The following is an 18820-nucleotide window of genomic DNA, read 5'->3' on the forward strand; positions in this document are numbered from 1 at the left end:
AACTAGAAAGGTTAGGGTCATATGTTATTAAAGCAAAGAGCAAAGATCAGGCCATCCTCCAGAGATTCTGTTAGACAACCAAAGAAGGTTTAATACTGTATCAATGAAAAATAAAGATGAAAAGAGAAATGAATATAACAATAACATATAAGAGATTAGCTAGTAAAATTAATGTTTTACCGACTGATGAGTGGCAAAAGGGGGCAGAATAGTCCCCAGAACATGTGCAAGAATACACATACCACAATCTTATTTGATAGAAGGAACAGTGATTAGGGCTATATCATAGTAGATTGTTTCTGGTTATTGCTATAGAAGTAAAGAAAATTATCTAGTACTAGAGGATGTATCATGTATTCCTGCCTACTTCTTGATCCTACGCACTTTCTTTGGCCCCCAAACTTCCATTCTCCCTAGCGGGCATCCGCAAGGAGAGCGAAAGATTAGAACCGTGCGTCCATTCAGCGGTGCCATCTTCTTCAGCTCAGCCTCGAGTTCCTTGTGATCCTGCCCCAAGTCCAAGGGGCGCGTCCCAAAAGCATCTTTCGGCAGTGGCGGCAAGCACTTGACGCACTCCTCTGACTCAAGCTGGATGTCGAATTCGACGGCTTTACGCAGACCTTTGCAGTAGGGATTGCCGCACTTCCTCGCCTGGTAATTGAAGAATTCCCAGGCAGCGATCGCGGTGACGAACACGAAGATCAAGCCAGCGGCGTAAGCGACGGGGGCCTGGTAGAGGACGTCACCGATGACGTCGATCGCGGCCGGCAGGAGCTCGTACGCTTCCCGGAAGATGAACTGGAAGTAGGGGACTGTGAGAACGGTGAGCGCTCCGAGGACCAGGAATAGCATCACGATGTCGATGGCGGCGAAAGGGGAGTGCTCGCAGAAGGGGTGGGAAAGGGGGTTCAATGACTTGCTCTTTCTCCTCGACTGGCCGATCCGGTGGTCGGAAGAGGCCTGGGAGTTAGCCAGGTGCCGGTGCTGCTCGAAGGCCCTGCAGAACTCGATCAAGCTCCGGCAATCCACCATCTTTAACCCAAATTACCCACCACCAGTGACCAAATCCTTCAAAGATGGAAACTCTACACAGACGTAGCAGCCGCGATCGATCGGTCAAGGAAATTATAATGGTCAGAAACCAGCCCACAGACGACGCGCCAGCACCAACCGAACACAGATCCACCGAATCGAACCAGAACGCCCACGGGAAGCCGGATCGAGGGGCGAGGATCCCTGGATCAAGATCCAAGTCGATCAGGGGAGAGAGGGCGAACCGATCGGAGCCGATGGAGATCTATGGAGACCGAATCGAATTGGAGGGGAAGGGGAAGGGGGAGACGATGAGACGGATAGAGAGGGAATCGTGAGGCGTCTCCGCTGGTGGAGGGAGTGCCGTGCCGACGGAGGATGAAAGGTTAGACGGCGAGAAGGAACGGATCAAATCACATCGTAATGACGTGCGAAGAAGAGAAGCGTGGATTTCAGAGTCAACAATAATGGCATTGAAGGATACATAAATATATATATATATATATATATATATATATATATATATATATATATATATTTATATATATATTTATTTATTTATTTATATAGAATAAAAAGGGAAGACAGAAGTACGAGGGAATATGGAGTGAGGGGTCAGATGGTAGGGAGCAAATGTGTACTTCATTTTGAGAGGATAATATCATATTTTATTTATTTATATATATGATATTTTTTTATATTAAAAATATTTTAAGTGTATACATTTTAAAATTAAAATAATAATTTTTTTACAAAGGATAAAAAAATAAAGATGGGATTATCTCTTGATGTATTTTTTACTAGTAAGCATGTTCTAAATTGATTATTTGTATTATCAAGTACTCATCTTTTTTATAGGGATATATGCATATTTAAATAATTATAGTGGTAAATATGAAAATTTTAAATGACAAATTGTAATGAACCCTTTTTTACTCTCTTCAACATTAAAATTTTTGGATGATTTATTAGGAAAAATTTATTTAGTTGTTCTCTTGTTTTCATTTGATCTTGTTTATAGAATTTAATCTATCATTTTCCAATGGAAAAAAAAATTTATAAAAAAAAGGTTATTTTGTGTTGAATAAAAGCAAAAAATAAAAACTTTTTTTTGGATAAATCATCCAATTCCTTTCATACAAAAATGAGTTTTATGGTGTAAAAAGTTGAGCTTTCTGAAGGCTGAGAAATATGTCCCCTAATCATGAATTCAACAGTTGACTGAGTTAATGGCTTAAAGGACACATAAATCTGACTTGTTGACTTTCCTAATTATAGTAATTGATCACCAATTCCAGATGACACACAAAAGTAATGAGCTTGGCATTTTTTTTTTGGAACAACAGCACCAAATCAATTCTTGATTTTCCACCCTTTCCAATTTCATTTCTTAAAATTGCTTTTGCAACATAGCAATTTTACCATATTAATCCATTAAGAAAAATATTTTAAAAATATTGTAATACAATAAATTAAGTTTTAGCAATATGTAGGATAAATAAATAAATTACAACAAGGCTGTTATTAAAATAGATCTATGACAAATCTTAGTACATTCACATGATTACTTCTTTATGAATTTTGTTACTAAGTTAACATATTTTATAATATGCTATTTTTTTCATGATTAGCATTAACTTTTTCAGTAATTAAGTGTGAATAATTATCAAAGATGTTCAATAATACCAAGTGTTTTGTTGATAATCATGAAATATATATCTATGAATTCCTAAAAATATATATTGATAATAAAATAAATTTTTTATTTTAAATATTTTACCTTCTCTTAAATCTTTAAATGTTACATAAATTACTTGGTAGCATCCATAGTTACATTAGTTTAGTTCATTAATCAAACTGTCTAAGCCTTAACGAAGATTAAAATATGCTCATTTTTATTTATTATAAAAGATATTTAGTCTAGGAAATAAATATAAGAATGAAAGAAAAGAAAACTCTACATATCTATTATTATAGGAGATGCTTCATCTCCTATAAAAAAAAAATTATATGCATTAAATGTGTGGCCCAACCAATGGATCCACAAGTTCAACTAAAGATCCAAAACTCAATTAACTATATTGTATTATTCCATTTACTAGTGGAGAAGGACTTGAGAGGCCTTATGCAATCCTATCTTCGTTTTGCGTCATCCATCTTCTCCGCCATTGGAGGCAGCTCTACCTTCTCACGCAGCAAGAGATTAGGTTGGGGGCAGTCGGCAAGGGAGCTGACGTTGTTTTGGCCGGTGCTGCTCTCAAGTCAATCCCTTCGCCAGACTGCCATCTTCTTTGTTGTTGCGACTCTGACCGTCCGCTTCCGCACCAATTCAAACACCTCAAGTGCAACGGAACCAGAAACACACTGGGATGTGTGTAAAGTAATGAAGGATTTATCGAAATATTAAATTAAATTTTATGATTTCAAGCTCATAGATCTAACACTATTCCGCAAATATTAAATTAATCATCAACTATATATTTTATTAATTTTTTAATATTTAATTATAATAAAAATTATATTTTTATAAATATAAATATAAATATTTATATTTATATTTATAAATATAAATAGATAGGCTAAGCGAAGGACTTTAATTGGATCGTTGACTCAGGCAGGCTTTAGTTTGACATTCAAATCAAATTGGATGGAATCTCGATTGAGTCAATTATAAATCATTTGATTCAAATCAGATTGGATGGAACCTCGATCGAGTCGATTATAAGTCATTTGGGTTCGTTCGAAACCGGAGGGAACGGTTTCCAACCCCCGTCCACCCGAGCCCTGATCGCAGCGGGTCTTCCCCTCGGCGCTGCGGCATTTTCCTCGCGAACAGCGGCTATAGGCGAACGGCGGCGGGGTCTCCCTCCGGAGATCATTTCCTCGGTACCGCTCTCTCTTTCTCCTTCGCCGTCGCACGCTCCCTTCTCCTCCTCCTCTTCCTGGACCACAGCACCTCCCTCCTCTATCGCGGCCCCCCGATTTCCCCACTCCTCCGTCCTCGCTCCTCCCTACTGTTTTTGTGACGGCTAGAATTTTGATTTGTTAATTTTAATATTAATTTTAAACGGTTAATTTTTACTATAATATTGAATAGTGTTAATTTTGATGTTAATCTCTTTTCGTTGTCGCACAAACTGCGAGTTATCTGTCTGCTCTTTCGACTCGGTTTTCCTTCTATGGATTCTCCGTGCTTAGTTCTCCTCTTTCTAGTTGTTTTTTCTTTCTTGCTTGATGTTAATTCTTTGTATTGCGTCTCGTCCGGATGACGAACAGTTGCACGTCACCTGTTCGACCTAATGCTCGAGATAAGGGATGTCATTTTGCGCTTCTTATACTCAAATTGATGACATTGGTTTTTTACAAAGAACTCCATCTGACTTTTGGCTGCTTTTTCTCGTGGCGCTTCCGTTTTGAAAACCATCTTGATTGACTTGACATTCTGTTGGCTTTTAGGACTACTACTGCTCGCTGCCTTGGCATTCACGTATAATATTTTGTTTCTGTTGTAGCAGAATCTTCGACGTGAAACATAATCTGTGTTGGGGTGAGGGATTCGTGGTCGTCAGCAGAGGGAGGGCACATTCCAGTAGTGCAATCATGGATGGTAGAAATCCTTCCATCTCATGTATTTTTCTAGTTCCTTTGTTATGCATAATAGGGAGGCAAAATTGTTATATTTAGGTTCACATCGACCGGGACTATCCACAAAAAGAACAGTTCATGCGTTTTCGATTAGTTGTTTGCCTGAAGCTTAGACCGATTACACTTTCCTTTTGCAGGTTTGATTGGCAAGTTAAAATGGATGCATCTTAGTGCTTTTTTATTTTATACAATGTGTATGCTTATTATTCCATCATTGGCACGGAGCTCCAAATGAACAAATCACATCTTGTGACTGTATTGTTCTCTTTAATAACTTGTTTCAACAAACAACTCTCAAAAAAGAAAAAAAAAGAAAGAGAAATCTTGTTTCAAAAGAATTGGTCTTTTTCTTTAAAATAAATGAACTCCTTGTTTACTGGGAAGGAAATTTAGCAATCTAATTCTTGTGTTGAACTACATGTTGAAGCAATCATTTACTGAGCATTTAATTAGAAGGTTGATTAATAAATATTGATATTATCATCTTTTCTTTAGTATCTGCAAAATTAAGATTTCATTGGGAAACCATAGAAAATGAAGTGAACCTCCAAGTTCGAACTTGATTTTTTTGTTCTTGGCTTTAAAATCAAAACAATTTTAATCTTTGGTTCATCTTTTTTTTTTTTATATCCAAGCTTTGTCTTCTCAAATTTTGTCATGCTTTTGTATAACAACATTAACAATAAAGCTATAAGTCTTAGCTATTTGGGGTCAACTATATGAATCTTTTGTTGTTATTGAAATCTATGAATGGCCATAACTTTGTGTTAGTAACTAAATAGTGTGTTATGATATTATTTTAGTAACTAATTCAAATTACAACATTCAGCTCTAGTTATTGAATCCATAATCTAGAATTAGGTGTGACTGTGTTTGTGTTTGTCACTTATTATTTTGCAAGCTAGTGTTCATACAATAGTACTTGTTGAAATTGTATGGATCTGTGGAACAGTTAGGTGGTTCTGCCTGGAAGAATTTTTTTTTATGGTTGTATTGCTTTAATGTTTTTTGTTTATCTTGCTTCAGTTGATTCACAGCCAAACATAGAAGAAACAATTCTAGTAGGTGATGACCTTATGCTGGGGCTCCCTTCACCTATTATTCCACCGGAGATTGCATCTCATGTTCTTGAAGGTGTTGATTTATGTGATGGAGTGCTAAGGAATCTTTTTTTATGTAAGTGATAGTGAATAATGTCATATAACCCTATAGTGGTGTGAGTGCTAGTACCCATCTCATCACCAAAAAAAGAAATTGATGATATTGAACATAACCATGGAACTTACTTAGTAAATGCTTTAGGCTTGCAAATCAATGATATTGAACCATTTTGCCAAGATGAGATTGTTTTGTATCGAGAGTGTGCTGAGAAAAGGGTTAGTAACATTTATGTATTCTTTCATTGTCTTATACAGAATTCTATTTGGTCCTTTCAACTTGATATTTGACTTGTCTGTTGGATAAATTGCTAACAGGATAAAGAGTTAAGACAGAGACTTTCAGATAGTGAACATAAATTGGGGCTGTCCATGCCCATTGAAGAAGCAAAGGAAAGAGCTGCTCAACTTCAATCAGAAGTTACATCTCTAGAAAGGTTCAATCTTTTGGTTTTTTTTATTGTCTTCTGATAAATGGTCTAGAGAATGGAAGAATGACAAGTCCGTCCATTGTATCTTTCCCTTTTAAATCTTTTTTTTATATAATCACCATGTATCATTTCCTGGAACTTATATGTCATCACACCCGATTAAATAGCCAGAATTGCATCCGATCTATTTGCAAATGATTGTGGATTGACATTTTATTTACCCCTTTGTTTAATTCTAACATTGTGGTTCATCTGATAGAGGTGAAAGATAGAAAAACTGTGTTATTTATTTTCTTAACTGACCTTTTATATGTTCAACAAAAGTGCACATACTTGCTGATAACTATTTACATTTAGAAAAAAGCTACCCTAAGAACAGCTAACTTATCACTAAATATTTATTAAAATGCAATGTATCTTAGAGTTGGAAGAAAAAAAACCCAGTATATGTGATGCAAAGCAATCATTGTTTCTACATTATAGAATTCATCATTAGTGATTTTGACTGCAAAATCTTCTTTTCTTAGCTAATTATAAAGTTCCATCTATATTATGAACTCGTCTAGGCACATGATTCTTGCAAGTGGAATTCAAGGCATGGAAGGATTTCGTCAGCGCTGGAGCTTGCATGGACGTCTTGAGGATACCAAGTACTTGTCTAATTTTGCCGTGTATTTTATGAATTATCTTTATTGTGATATGTTTCGTATGATTTTACATCGCAACTGTGTGAAGTCCAGTTTTTCTTTTGTCATGTATAATAATGTCATGTCAGCACAACTTACATGTTGTTATTGGATATAAAATTGTAGAAAATTTGAAAACATCTAAGAACCAGGTTTTGCAGCTTAATATCATCATTTTATTGAGTCAATTATCTAATACTTCATGAGTTCCCAAGTTGTTGACTCAAGGAGAGATATGAATACAATTCTAGGAGATGGATGCAAAGAGTGTAGGAAACAACCTTGCAAACAATGCAACCTTGTGCTACTGTGTGTTTGGAGCTTTTGACTAATGTTAGACTAATATTTTCTATACATGAAAGTTTCTTGTATCAGAAATTAAGGTTTATCAGTCTTTATCTAAGTACCAATTGAAGTTAATATTTGTTCATGTGCAGAAGAAGAATGGAAGCTTTAAACCAGGGAATAGAAAAGAGGAAACCTGACAAGATCCACGGAGAGCCAGTTAGAAAAAAATGGTTTTTTTGGTAGATTTTTTTGCTCTCTTGAGATTTCTGGTAAGTATATATCGAATTACAAGTTAGTCTGCTTTTTAACATTCAGGAAATTAATTTATGTTTTGCCTTGGACCTGTTTCTGAGGCAAATATCTGTTCATGAGACCTCCATATTAGTTTAATTCATGGTCTTCTGCCTCATCTAAGAACAGTTCTTTTTTACATGCACCTTATTAAAAAAAATGCTTGCTAAAAATGCTTAGTATCCTTATAATAAAAATCACACAACATCAATCGCCAATGATAAGAAGTATAAAATTCTTGACTATTATTTTTATTTCGGAAGTAGGAATGGTTTATCTGAATTCCCCTTGGTTAAGCTGTTGCATGTTAATGCTTTAAATTTTGTTTATATTGTTTTGGATAAGTAATTTGCAAGTAACCAAGCATGTCATGACTTGTAACTAGTTGCAAAGTAGTGTGAGATTCCATCATATGTCCTCTTGAGAAAAAAGAAAGAAAGGGAACAAAGAAAAATCTTCATATATTTCATTTAGCTAGATTACAATGACATTGGGTTTTAGGGAGTCATTGTTGCTCAAAGATATAGGGTGAGCCTTGGTATTAAAGAATATTATGACAGTGTATTTCTATTTTGATACTTAAAGAACATTGCAGAACTTGCTTTTTAACATATTTGCTAATAGTTTCATTTGTGTACCGACCATTTCCTGTGATGTTAACGAGAAAATCATAACTGGTGACAGGATCATGATTCAGATATCATCAAACCTTGTAGTGTTTGTCATCTTGTGGAACTTGCACAGCCCCATCTGGAACTTAGGAAACTGGATGTCAGTGCACTTAAAAATTCTTGCATTACAAAGAGGACGAAGCATATGGAGCCTATACAAACTACTCACGGAAGAAACACATTAGTGTAAAAGTTGATCCCTCAGCATATTCTAGTAATAATCATGTATAAATGCCATTCTATCAGGAAAGAAGATTAGCGGTTGGCTGGAGCATTTGAACTTGCAAGCATTCATAGTTATGTCATGTTTAATCTTTGTAGTAGTGTATTTTGAGTTGGGGATGGTGATCAAATAAATTGGTCTGAGGATTTTGAACATCTTGTTGGTAGAAAAATGATGTTAGAAGAGGTTTGAAATTGAAGCTTTTCGGGTCTCTAAAACAATTTCTTATGGTTATATGCTTTTTGTTATGATGTTTGTTGAGAGGATCCGTTGTTCAATGACCGATGACAATATGCTGTTAACTTTCAATTTGTATAGCAACAACTTTTTCCTCCCTTTTCTTTGGTTCCTTTTTCTTTATTAGGAATGCATTCTCCTTGCAAACCAAAATGTACAAATATTGGATGATGCTTATTTCTACTTTGTTTTGTTGAGAATTATACATCATAGCTTAATGTTTTGATTATTTTTTGTCTGCTAGATAAATATAAGAACTAAGAAGACTTCATTAGAAACAATATTAAGATATGTAAATGCTCTTGATTTAATTAGAAACATTTCCCTGTACAGATTTATGTTTTTGATTTCAAAGGGTTCTACATCAGCATTCACTTATAATTTATTCTTGGCTACCATAATTCCTGTTCATTACCTGAATACATAAAATGCCTCTACCACCATTCGCTTATACCAAGATTCAATTTTTCTAACTTGTTTTACTTTGGTTCAAACATAAAATGCCAGATTCTCAAGAAGAAGGTGTAGAAACAGGACTTCCTGATAGACTCTGAAGGCCCACTTCACCTTCCACCGAAGAACCGAGTCAACTCTAAGCAAATCTTCACTGCTGGAAAGGGTGCCTCCACCACCAACCCTAACCAAACATCATAACAATGGCTCCTAATTCCTACAAATAATGCAATAGGTTGGTGGGCCAGTTTTATCTATTCCTCCTTAGCTTCCCATATCTGCGTGTACATATGTCTTCACCAAATCAATTGGATTACAAACCCTGCAATGATGGAGTTCTTTCCATAAGGAAAACAACTCCCTTGTCGTGGGAGAAGGCTCGTCCTGCAAGCATTGATGCAATTTTCCTGGTGATCTTGTGGGTGTAACAACTCCCACATAGATGCACTGCCACCTGTCTTTTGAGAGCTTGAATAAGGACCTGCGTCCATTGTCTCCACAGATACATGTATGTGTGCGTGTGTGTGTGCAGGTGGAGGCGACGCCGGTGAAGAGGCTGTGCAGGACCCACAACATCATCACAGTCAACGGCCAGTCAGTAACCCGGCATGACGCGGGCGACGCTCGTGGTCAACGGTTGACGTCAACGGGGCTAAGTACCACGTCACGCTTCACGTGCCGGTTCACGATCGAGGAGCACGAAGGCACGGTGTGGTGGTGGCACGCACACAGCTCCTGGCTGAGAGCCACCCTGCACGGCGCTTTCGTCATCCACCCTAAACACAGCTGCTCCTACCCTTTCCCCAAGCCCAACAAAGAGTTCCCCCCCTTATCCCCGGTAATATTCCTCTTCCTCTTCTGGTTCAAGGTGGTCGTAACTCTGCAAACACATGGTTGCATGGCCACACCAAGTCCTTGACTGTGACGTAAAGAAGAGGAGACTGACCTTGCATGATAACACAACTCTGAAACCTGATCTGTCTCATGCCTTCACCGTCAATGGCCTGCCGGCGATCTCTAAAGAGGAAGAGTACTTTGGTCTCTCTTCCTTATCTCAACTCTTGCAATGGAGACATCTCAAGCAACCAGTGAGCCCGTTCCTTCTTCCCAACTTGTCAACAAGCGAAGCCTGCTGAGCTCTCTTATGGAAGCCACAGCCACGGCTGCCTCCACCATCCCTGACCGACCCCCTTCGATCAAGGAGGACACCTACCCCCTATCCACCAAGTCCTCCGAGCATAAGGCACTTTGGGAACCCACGCTCATCTCCAAGATGAGGCGCAGGACATGCTGGTGCGGTGCGCGGAGTGGCAACGAGAGTTTGACGTCGATAGGGCGGCCGGGGAGGAGCTGGTGGGGTTCAAGAAGCTGGAGGGCATGGTGGCGTAGCTGGGACCGGCAGCCACCCATGTGCTACAAGCATCTTTAGGGGTAAGATCGTGTAAGAGCACGAGCAACGCCGAGAAGCTACAATGCTTTCTGATAGAAGCTCGTGATATAAAGAAATATGGGATGATAAATTTATATTTATTACATATTCTAATCCTCCATCAATCTATAATTTTAGAATCAATCATGTATTTAAAGGAAAATCTCTTCCTTACGATCTGTATAAATAAGTATTACCTCAATGAATAAAATCATCTCTTTCATAATAAATTCTTCATGGTATCATTAGAGCTTTCTTGCTTCGTGTAAGGCTCCCTCTTCCTCACCCTCCCTATTGTTGCTTTACAACTCTCGATTTCTGCTTCTCGCTTTTGGATTATAACATTATGTTGAAGGCAAAGATGCGCGACTCCTCCCTATCGACCTTCTAGCATGTCTTCTCTAGTGATTGACCAGCTTCTTCGGTGATCCTTCATCACTTGGTGACAAGTAGGACACGGTTCATTATTTGTATTTGATTGTCTTTTCGCATTTATTAAAGTCTTGTGCATCATATTACCCATTTTTCGACTGTCAAACAAATACAACAATACTCAAGAAGAAAAGAATAAAATGTTGTTTAGGTACCAATGTATAAACTAAGCCACTAATAGTGGTTAATAAAATGTAATCGACATCCAACTAAATAGCATATTGATCCTACCGAACATTTATTTGATGGCAGTCCCATGTTGCATTTCTATACTTGTATAACTAAAAAAAAGGCTAGGTTTTAATAAACCTTTGGACGAGCCAGCTTGGATATCAGGATTGTGGCCATTGACATCACGAACCATGGCTGTGAATTTTGTTCTTCTCAGTATATATATATATATATATATATATATATAATTGTGTCAAGTTATGGGTTTCTGAATAAAGAATAAAGACACATAAGATATTATTTACATCTTGGTTTTTAGAGATAAATTAATAACCAACAGTAGAGCTTATTATACTCAAAGCATCCCCTTATGTTAGTAATATGGCAAATCATGCTGATCACTAACTACATAGGCAGCAATTCTTGGCCATATGTCCTAATATTTTAAAAAAAAAATTATTACATTAAATGACGTATATGATGTTCACACATGAATTAATTCGAATTTCCGTTTACATATGGGACTCGAACACTTACACTTATATTATACAACAATGCACTAATCAACCCATGTCTCAACAAAAAACCAGACATCCTAATAATTAACACATGTAGCGTCTAATCTCAATATAATGCCGACATGGAATCTAAGAAGAAGAAAAAACATAGATGTGGAATGACTTACTGAAGAGTTGAATTACTAAGAGTAGTAGGATAAAAATGTGTTTCTTAAACACGAGGAATCGTGCGAAACATTCGGTGGTTCAAGTGTCACATCGGTATTAGTTGTTGGCTCATTCCATCTCCGTAATTGGTCAATTATGTTGAATGGCAGAAAGCTAGACAACTCTAATTTTCCACATAAATTGGAGAGCTTGAAAACTAATTGAGCCAACCTTGACGTGACACATCGCCACCGCTACATTAATCACCACATGATCCATCCACTTTGGTGATCACAAGGCAAGATTAATGAATATACCAAATAGATTAAAAATTAGTACCTAATAAAAGGAAAGAATATATATATATATATATATATATATATATATCAACACAAAAAGATCTGTGTCGGTGGCTACGACTTTTCTAAGCCGCCGTAGTTAATCCAATCATCACTTCTTCGTTCCATTTCTACTGTTCGAATAATTTGATCTAATTCCTTTTTTTTTTTGGTTGGGGAGGGTGGGGGTTAGGTTTAAACAGAGACCCGTCCCTCTTTATCCCAACTTTAAATTAATTACAATAAGAAAAAAATCATTATAATCAAAATATTACTCTTCCAAGGAGATCAATGGTCGTCAGCCGCCTCCGAACCGCACACGAAGTTTCCTGGGTCCCACATGCGGCCGATGGGGTCCACTCAAGAACCCACACAACTCCTCCCATGTCCCATAGGTCCACACACGTCCGTGTTTTACCAATCGTTGCCGGTGCAACTCTAATAAATACATATATTAATAACAGGGAGAGGGAGAGAGAGAGAGAGATCGGAAGGAGGAAGATAGAAAGCTTACTTTGGCTGCCATCTGAGAGAGAGTGGAGAGCTTTCTTGACTTGTGAGCCAGCGAAGGAAACGAGGATGGGGAGGAAAAGAGACGCGGAAGCGGAGCTCAACCTGCCACCGGGGTTCCGCTTCCACCCCACGGACGAAGAGCTCGTCGTGCACTACCTCTGCCGGAAGATGGCCTGCCTGTGCCTACCCGCACCCATCATCGTCGACATCGATCTCTACAAGCACAACCCCTGGGAGCTACCAGGTACTGCACATAAAATGATACCAAGCATCAGTTAACATGCTCTGTTAGCCGAAACAAACATGAGATGTTGGGAAGTATCTCGTATCAGATAAGGCATCGTTTGGGCAGAGAGAGTGGTACTTCTTCACTCCTCGTAACAGGAAGTACCTCAACGGCTCGAGACCGAACAGGGCCGCCGGGAAGGGATACTGGAAGGCAACTGGTGCCGATAAGCCGATCTCAGCAAAGGGCAGCGAAAGGACTTTGGGTATCAAAAAAGCTTTGGTCTTCTACACCGGCAAGGCACCAAGAGGCGTGAAGACCGATTGGATCATGCATGAGTACAGGTTGGCTGATGCAAGCCGCAGCTCCAACAAGGGAAGCCTAAGGGTATACAACACGAACGAGAACATAGTTTGCGTTCTGCTCAAGAAACATGCATGCTGTAATACCAATGCTTGTCTAAAGAATAATTTCGATTCATGCAGTTGGATGACTGGGTTCTTTGCCGGCTATACAACAAGAAGAATACCTGGGAGAAGATGCAGCAACAGCAGGAGACATCCTCAGGAGAGACCATGGGTTCGGTGGGCGAGACAGGCTCAGACAGCTTGAGGACACCAGAATTCGATGTCGAGCACAAGGTTGGGCTGCCTTATTTTGATGATCTTGGCTATCCATCCCAAGCTGCTGCCAGAATGCAAGCATCGAGCAACAGCAAAACAACAGCTGGGATTCAGATGGCAGAAGAGAGTCAAAAAGAAGATAACGAATGGTTCATGGACTTGAAACTGGATGACTTGCAGAGCTCTTACATGAACGTTCGATCGATGCAAATGATGGATGCAACAAATCAAGACTTTGTACCTCCAGTGCCAAGGCCAAATCATACGGACATGCTGCCATTCTGAACTAAATTAAAAGTCAAACTGTAAATAGCTTAGAACTACAGCTACAGGGTGATGGGAGATCAAAGAACTAGAAGAAACCATTATTTTTTTTCTTTATTTGAAACCATTGATTTGTTTTTCTTTATTTATTTTATGCATTATAAACAAGCATTGGTTATGATGCACTTGTAGTGAATTCCATCTAGATATGCTTGGAGAAACTACTTGCTCTTTCTGATAAAAGTGTCAAGTGATTCCAAGGTTTAGCAATGGAATCTATTCTTATATTAAGAAAGTATGAGCAATATCTTGTAGTGCTACTGCCTTTTGATTTAGCAAATAGAGATTTTGAGCATCAAAGAATACAAACACATCAAATATAAATAAGCTTTGTACAAAATTATCAAAGAACGAGTACTATGCTGGACTAAGTGTCATTAAGATTTTTCCTTCACGACTTGACTAATATGGAAATAATTTTTTCATATAGTACCATACATCTGATGGAGAAGTTGGACTTGTCACTCATCGACTATTCTGAATTGGTCCCAGTAAACATAAAACTCTCAGCAGAAGTCCTTTCTATGATGGTTAGAGTTAACTTTGTTTAAAAAAATATACGCATAAACTACTAGGCATAGGCTGAAATAAGATGTAAGAAGAAGAAGAAACAATTGAAGAATCTTTATCCCATGTTGGATTCACACTAAGTTCCATCTAGCAACAAATAAGATATAAGTTTCTTTTCTGATGAGTGAATGAAATAAAGTAACACTGTTGTCATGAAGCCAAGACTTGTTGCTTCAATGAGTCAGTGATGTACAGGTCTAGGTGACTGCCATTTTCCTTTTTATCCCCTTCAGAAAAGCTCATAATTCAACCTATGTTTTATAAAGCCCTCAGCATGAATGCTCCTAATACACAATATAATGAAAATGCAAAACAAATTTCATAAGTATCAGTATCAAGAGAAGCAAGGTATCCTATTTTTGGCAGCTGAAGGATACATATGTGCACAATAACAGCTAGAACAAGATTGGCATCGTGAATTTTCATGGTCTTGTAATTTGAAGAAGTTTTTCTTTACAAGAAGTATAAACAGAGAGAGAGGAAACGCACCAAACTATGGAGGTCCTGCAACAGTAGATAATTGTATCCTGAGTATTCTCATTGGAATGGTAATCAACATAGATAGCTCTTCAGCTATGAAAGAATTGCTCCATAAAGATGTATTGAAAGATAGGCCTCAAGACTCGTAGATAAAGGATCCCAAATCAACTTGCTTGTTCTCCAGTTCTACCTATTAGACAGATATCCATCCCAGTGACTTCTTTATCAGAAAAGAGAGCTTGCATTATCGTCTCCAGCTTCAGTTCTAGAAGTATACTTCTTAAAATCAATAGCTTCTTCATATTTCCATGTAATCAGGCACATACTCTGTGACTAAAACCAAGGCATCTTACTCCACTCCCATTATTCCATTCTGATCAAATGATAAGTAAAACTCTTATCTTGCGTTCATCGTCAAAGATCACGTAACATGTCACCCCTAACACATACCATCAAACACGTCATGTGCGTAATTCACCAATGAACCAAACCATTCAACCACATAGAAGGCAAGTACCTGTTCATAATCAGATGCTATGGACCCACTCAAACAGATCCTCTGATCTCCCTCTCAGGCACCCAAGAACTGAGTCAACATCGAACAGTACGCCGTGAACAGCATTGCCACTGCCATCATCTCTCTGATGATCACAAGAAATGTTACTCTTACAAATACCATCAAACACGTCATGTGCGTAATTCTTGATAATGTTACTCACAGATCTCCACTGACGAGCTGACCATTCGACCACATAGAAGGCATAAGTAGCTGTTCACAGTCAGATGCTATGGACCCACTCAAACAGTTCCTCTGATCTCCGTCTCAGGCACCCAAGAACTGAGTCAACATCGAAGAGTAGGCTGTGAACAGAGTTGCCACTGCCATCATCTCTCTGATGATCACAAGAAATGTTACTCTTACAAATACCATCAAACACGTCATGTGCGTAATTCTTGCTAATGTTACTCACAGATCTCCACTGACGAGCTGACCATTCGACCACATAGAAGGCATAAGTAGCTGTTCACAGTCAGATGCTATGGACCCACTCAAACAGTTCCTCTGATCTCCGTCTCAGGCACCCAAGAACTGAGTCAACATCGAAGAGTAGGCTGTGAACAGAGTTGCCACTGCCATCATCTCTCTGATGATCACAAGAAATGTTACTCTTACAAATACCATCAAACACGTCATGTGCGTAATTCTTGCTAATGTTACTCACAGATCTCCACTGACGAGCTGACCATTCGACCACATAGAAGGCATAAGTAGCTGTTCACAGTCAGATGCTATGGACCCACTCAAACAGTTCCTCTGATCTCCGTCTCAGGCACCCAAGAACTGAGTCAACATCGAAGAGTAGGCCGTGAACAGAGTTGTCACTGCCATCATCTCTCCGATGATCACAAGAAATGTTACTCCTACACATACCATCAAACATGTCATGTGCGCAATTCTTGCTTATGTTACTCACAGATCTCCACTGACGAACTGAACAATTCGACCACACAGAAGGCATAAGTAGCTGTTCATAGTCAGATGCTATGGACCCACTCAAACAGTTCCTCTGATCTCCGTCTCATGCACCCAAGAACCAGGTCGACATCGAAGAGTAGGTCGTCAAAAGAGTTGCCACTGCCATCATCTCTCTGATGATCACAAGAAATGTTACTCTTACACATACCATCAAACACGTCGTGCGCGTAATTCGAGTTAATGTTTCTCGCAGAGCTCCTCTGACGAACCGAACCACTCAGACCACATAGAAGGCATAAGTAGCTGTTCATAGTCAGATGCTATGGACCCACTCAAACAGTTCCTCTGATCTCCGTCTCAGGCACCCAAGAACAGAGTCGACATCGAAGAGTAAGTCTGTGAAAAGAGTTGTCACTGCCATCATCTCTTCTCCGCCAAAACTCGTAATGATCACAAGAAGCAACCGGAACGCTTCTAGGAAGGAGTATGAAGAGAAAGGGTTCCAAGGAAGGGTTGAATGGAATGTTCTGGGCAGTGGCGGCCGCACCCGATCGGACCTCAAACCGAGGCACAAATCAGGATGGGCCATTACAGAAAGCCTAAAGGGTGGTGGCTCGATGGTCTCTGTGTCATGGACTTGCCTCCTGTCTCCATCGCTTCTTCGAGTTACAAGGTCTCCAGGAATCCACAGGAAGAGACCCTGGCGTCGAACAGCTGCAAGCATAAGCCAGAGATGGAATCCCCGCCTCCTGCCTCCACTGTTTCAAGCTGCAAGCTGTTGAACGGCCAGCCAAAGTAATCACAGGAGATCTTTTCAATCCCTTCATCCTTTAAAATTAAATCATATTATTAAAGTTGAGTAAATTTTCGGAAAAAATCTTTAATTTTAAAGAAATTCTCACATAATAATTTTATTTTCGAATATTTTTATTAAAAATTATTTATTTTATAAAAATATTTTTATTTTTTTTTTTCATCCCTACCCTTGTTTGTCCTTGGCTGCTTTCATGTGAAGGTTCTATAACCCTCCATCAAAGAGTCACGAGCACGAAGAATGATGACGATAGAGACATGCAAGCATGACGATAATAATAATAGAGAAAAAGTGAATGATAGATGACGATGATAAACGAAAAGTATTATACCTCAAGGGTAGAAGAGAATATCGAAGATATCATTCAAATCAAAAACTAATTATAAAAGAGAGGAGGATACGATAAAGTAATACATGTATCTAATTGGTTCATATAATCAAATTCGAGAACCAAATCTTCTTTGGGGGATGAATATAATCACAAGTTAAAAACTAAATTTTATAATTAAAGGCTTCCTATGTTAGTTGTTTGGAAGTTAGAAGGAAGTTAATTTTGTGGGTGAGTTAGGAATAAGATACATAAATTATTTTATTATCAATTTCCTAATATTTGACTTTTTTATTAGTGGGGAAAATTCCTCCTCACATATAAAATAACAAACAGATCCTTATTCATAGTGAGCCTAAGGTTGATGGCTAACAAAGAGAGACAAGAGGAAGAAAAGTGGGTACTCTCAATCTTCTCGGTTTATTATCTTTTAATTTTATTTTATTTTTTCAGTATTGTTTGTTCATGATTTTAAATATTAAAAGTATGTTGCTGATATAAAATTATAATAATAAGATTTATTTAACGATGCATTATTCATATGATTAAACTTGTTCATGCATATTTACAATACTTGATCTATCTTGTTCTTGTGATGTTTTCTAAATAGATTTCATGATTTTTCAGATTTTAGATTCATAAATTATGATATTATAGGTTCAAGTTTTTTCATGTTTATGAATTTAGATATTGATTACATAATTTTTTTGTATTCTTTGTAAGGTTACCTGTCTCAAATCTTGAAATCAATTGGTTTTTATTTTTTGTATAAAAATATATATAAAAAAACTAATTCATAGTGGTTTGGACCCAATTTATATTTATTCCAAGGAAATTGATTTTATATCAATTAGAATTTAGTCAAAACATAGATTTGCCTCAAGTCAATTCAATTGGTCAATTGAACCAATTCAAATACTATTCAGGCAAAGTAATGATTGTTGTGGTGGGATTGACACCTCATAATTTTAATATTTAATGAATTTCAACATTTTGTTGATGCATTAGAATACTTATTTGATTCAAGATTCTAACACATGTTAGAGAATTCAATTTGTATCTTTTTAGGGGAATTTATGCTCATTTCACCCTATAAAAATCATGATGGTTTCCCTACTTAAAATTATACTACATTTTTTCTTGCCTCTTGCAGTTTTCACATGACAAAATTTTCTCTCACTTGAAAACAATTAGTTCTAATTTATTTGATCATAAAATAAAAATAAAAAACTCATACATCTTTTTCCTACAAACTCTATATCTCATCAGTGGATTCCTTAAAATAGTAAATTATTCAGTAATATAAAATTAATATA

At 37.7% G+C, this 18820-nt stretch overlaps 3 protein-coding genes and 1 long non-coding RNA gene across 8 annotated transcripts; 2 read left to right on the forward strand and 2 right to left on the reverse strand.

Annotated features, from left to right (window-relative positions):
* Positions 1–160: 160 nt before the first annotated feature.
* On the reverse strand, positions 161–1489 carry LOC135609798 (uncharacterized protein At5g19025-like). The gene has a single exon (XM_065103462.1). The coding sequence runs from the start codon at positions 1030–1032 to the stop codon at positions 364–366; it is 669 nt and encodes a 222-aa protein (XP_064959534.1). The 5' UTR covers positions 1033–1489; the 3' UTR covers positions 161–363.
* Positions 1490–3759: 2270 nt separating this feature from the next.
* Positions 3760–10683, forward strand: LOC135609799 (uncharacterized). 4 transcript variants are annotated; one of them, XR_010485906.1, is made up of 9 exons: positions 3760–3918; positions 4548–4639; positions 5704–5853; positions 5980–6053; positions 6153–6271; positions 6832–6915; positions 7389–7508; positions 9169–9349; positions 9647–10683. XR_010485906.1 is itself a non-coding variant. In XM_065103466.1 (9 exons), exons 4-8 carry the CDS (start codon positions 5754–5756, stop codon positions 7480–7482), a joined length of 471 nt encoding a protein of 156 aa, XP_064959538.1. In that variant the 5' UTR covers positions 3760–3918; positions 4548–4639; positions 4717–4814; positions 5704–5753; the 3' UTR covers positions 7483–7508; positions 8215–8773. The 4 variants fall into 4 exon arrangements, 3 of the variants coding, with proteins under 3 accessions (XP_064959538.1, XP_064959537.1, XP_064959535.1); XM_065103466.1 differs by lacking the exons at positions 9169–9349; positions 9647–10683 and adding exons at positions 4717–4814; positions 8215–8773; XM_065103465.1 differs by lacking the exon at positions 9647–10683 and having other exon boundaries at positions 9169–9371.
* Positions 10684–11679: 996 nt separating this feature from the next.
* Positions 11680–17156, reverse strand: LOC103981093 (uncharacterized). 2 transcript variants are annotated; one of them, XR_010485908.1, is made up of 7 exons: positions 15605–17156; positions 14895–15526; positions 13701–13792; positions 13418–13614; positions 13054–13269; positions 12664–12909; positions 11680–12587 (listed from the first exon to the last, which is right to left on the reverse strand). It is a non-coding gene; the product is annotated as an uncharacterized LOC103981093 (long non-coding RNA). The 2 variants fall into 2 exon arrangements; XR_010485907.1 differs by having other exon boundaries at positions 12194–12587; positions 14895–17156.
* LOC103981094 (NAC domain-containing protein 68) lies at positions 12729–14089 on the forward strand. Its single transcript, XM_009397695.3, has 3 exons — positions 12729–12906; positions 12995–13275; positions 13374–14089. Exons 1-3 carry the CDS (start codon positions 12729–12731, stop codon positions 13794–13796), a joined length of 882 nt encoding a protein of 293 aa, XP_009395970.1. The 3' UTR covers positions 13797–14089.
* Positions 17157–18820: the final 1664 nt, after the last annotated feature.

The sequence above is a fragment of the Musa acuminata genome, chromosome BXJ2-4, assembly GCF_036884655.1.
Source record: "Musa acuminata AAA Group cultivar baxijiao chromosome BXJ2-4, Cavendish_Baxijiao_AAA, whole genome shotgun sequence".
Classification (NCBI taxonomy): Eukaryota; Viridiplantae; Streptophyta; class Magnoliopsida; order Zingiberales; family Musaceae; genus Musa; species Musa acuminata.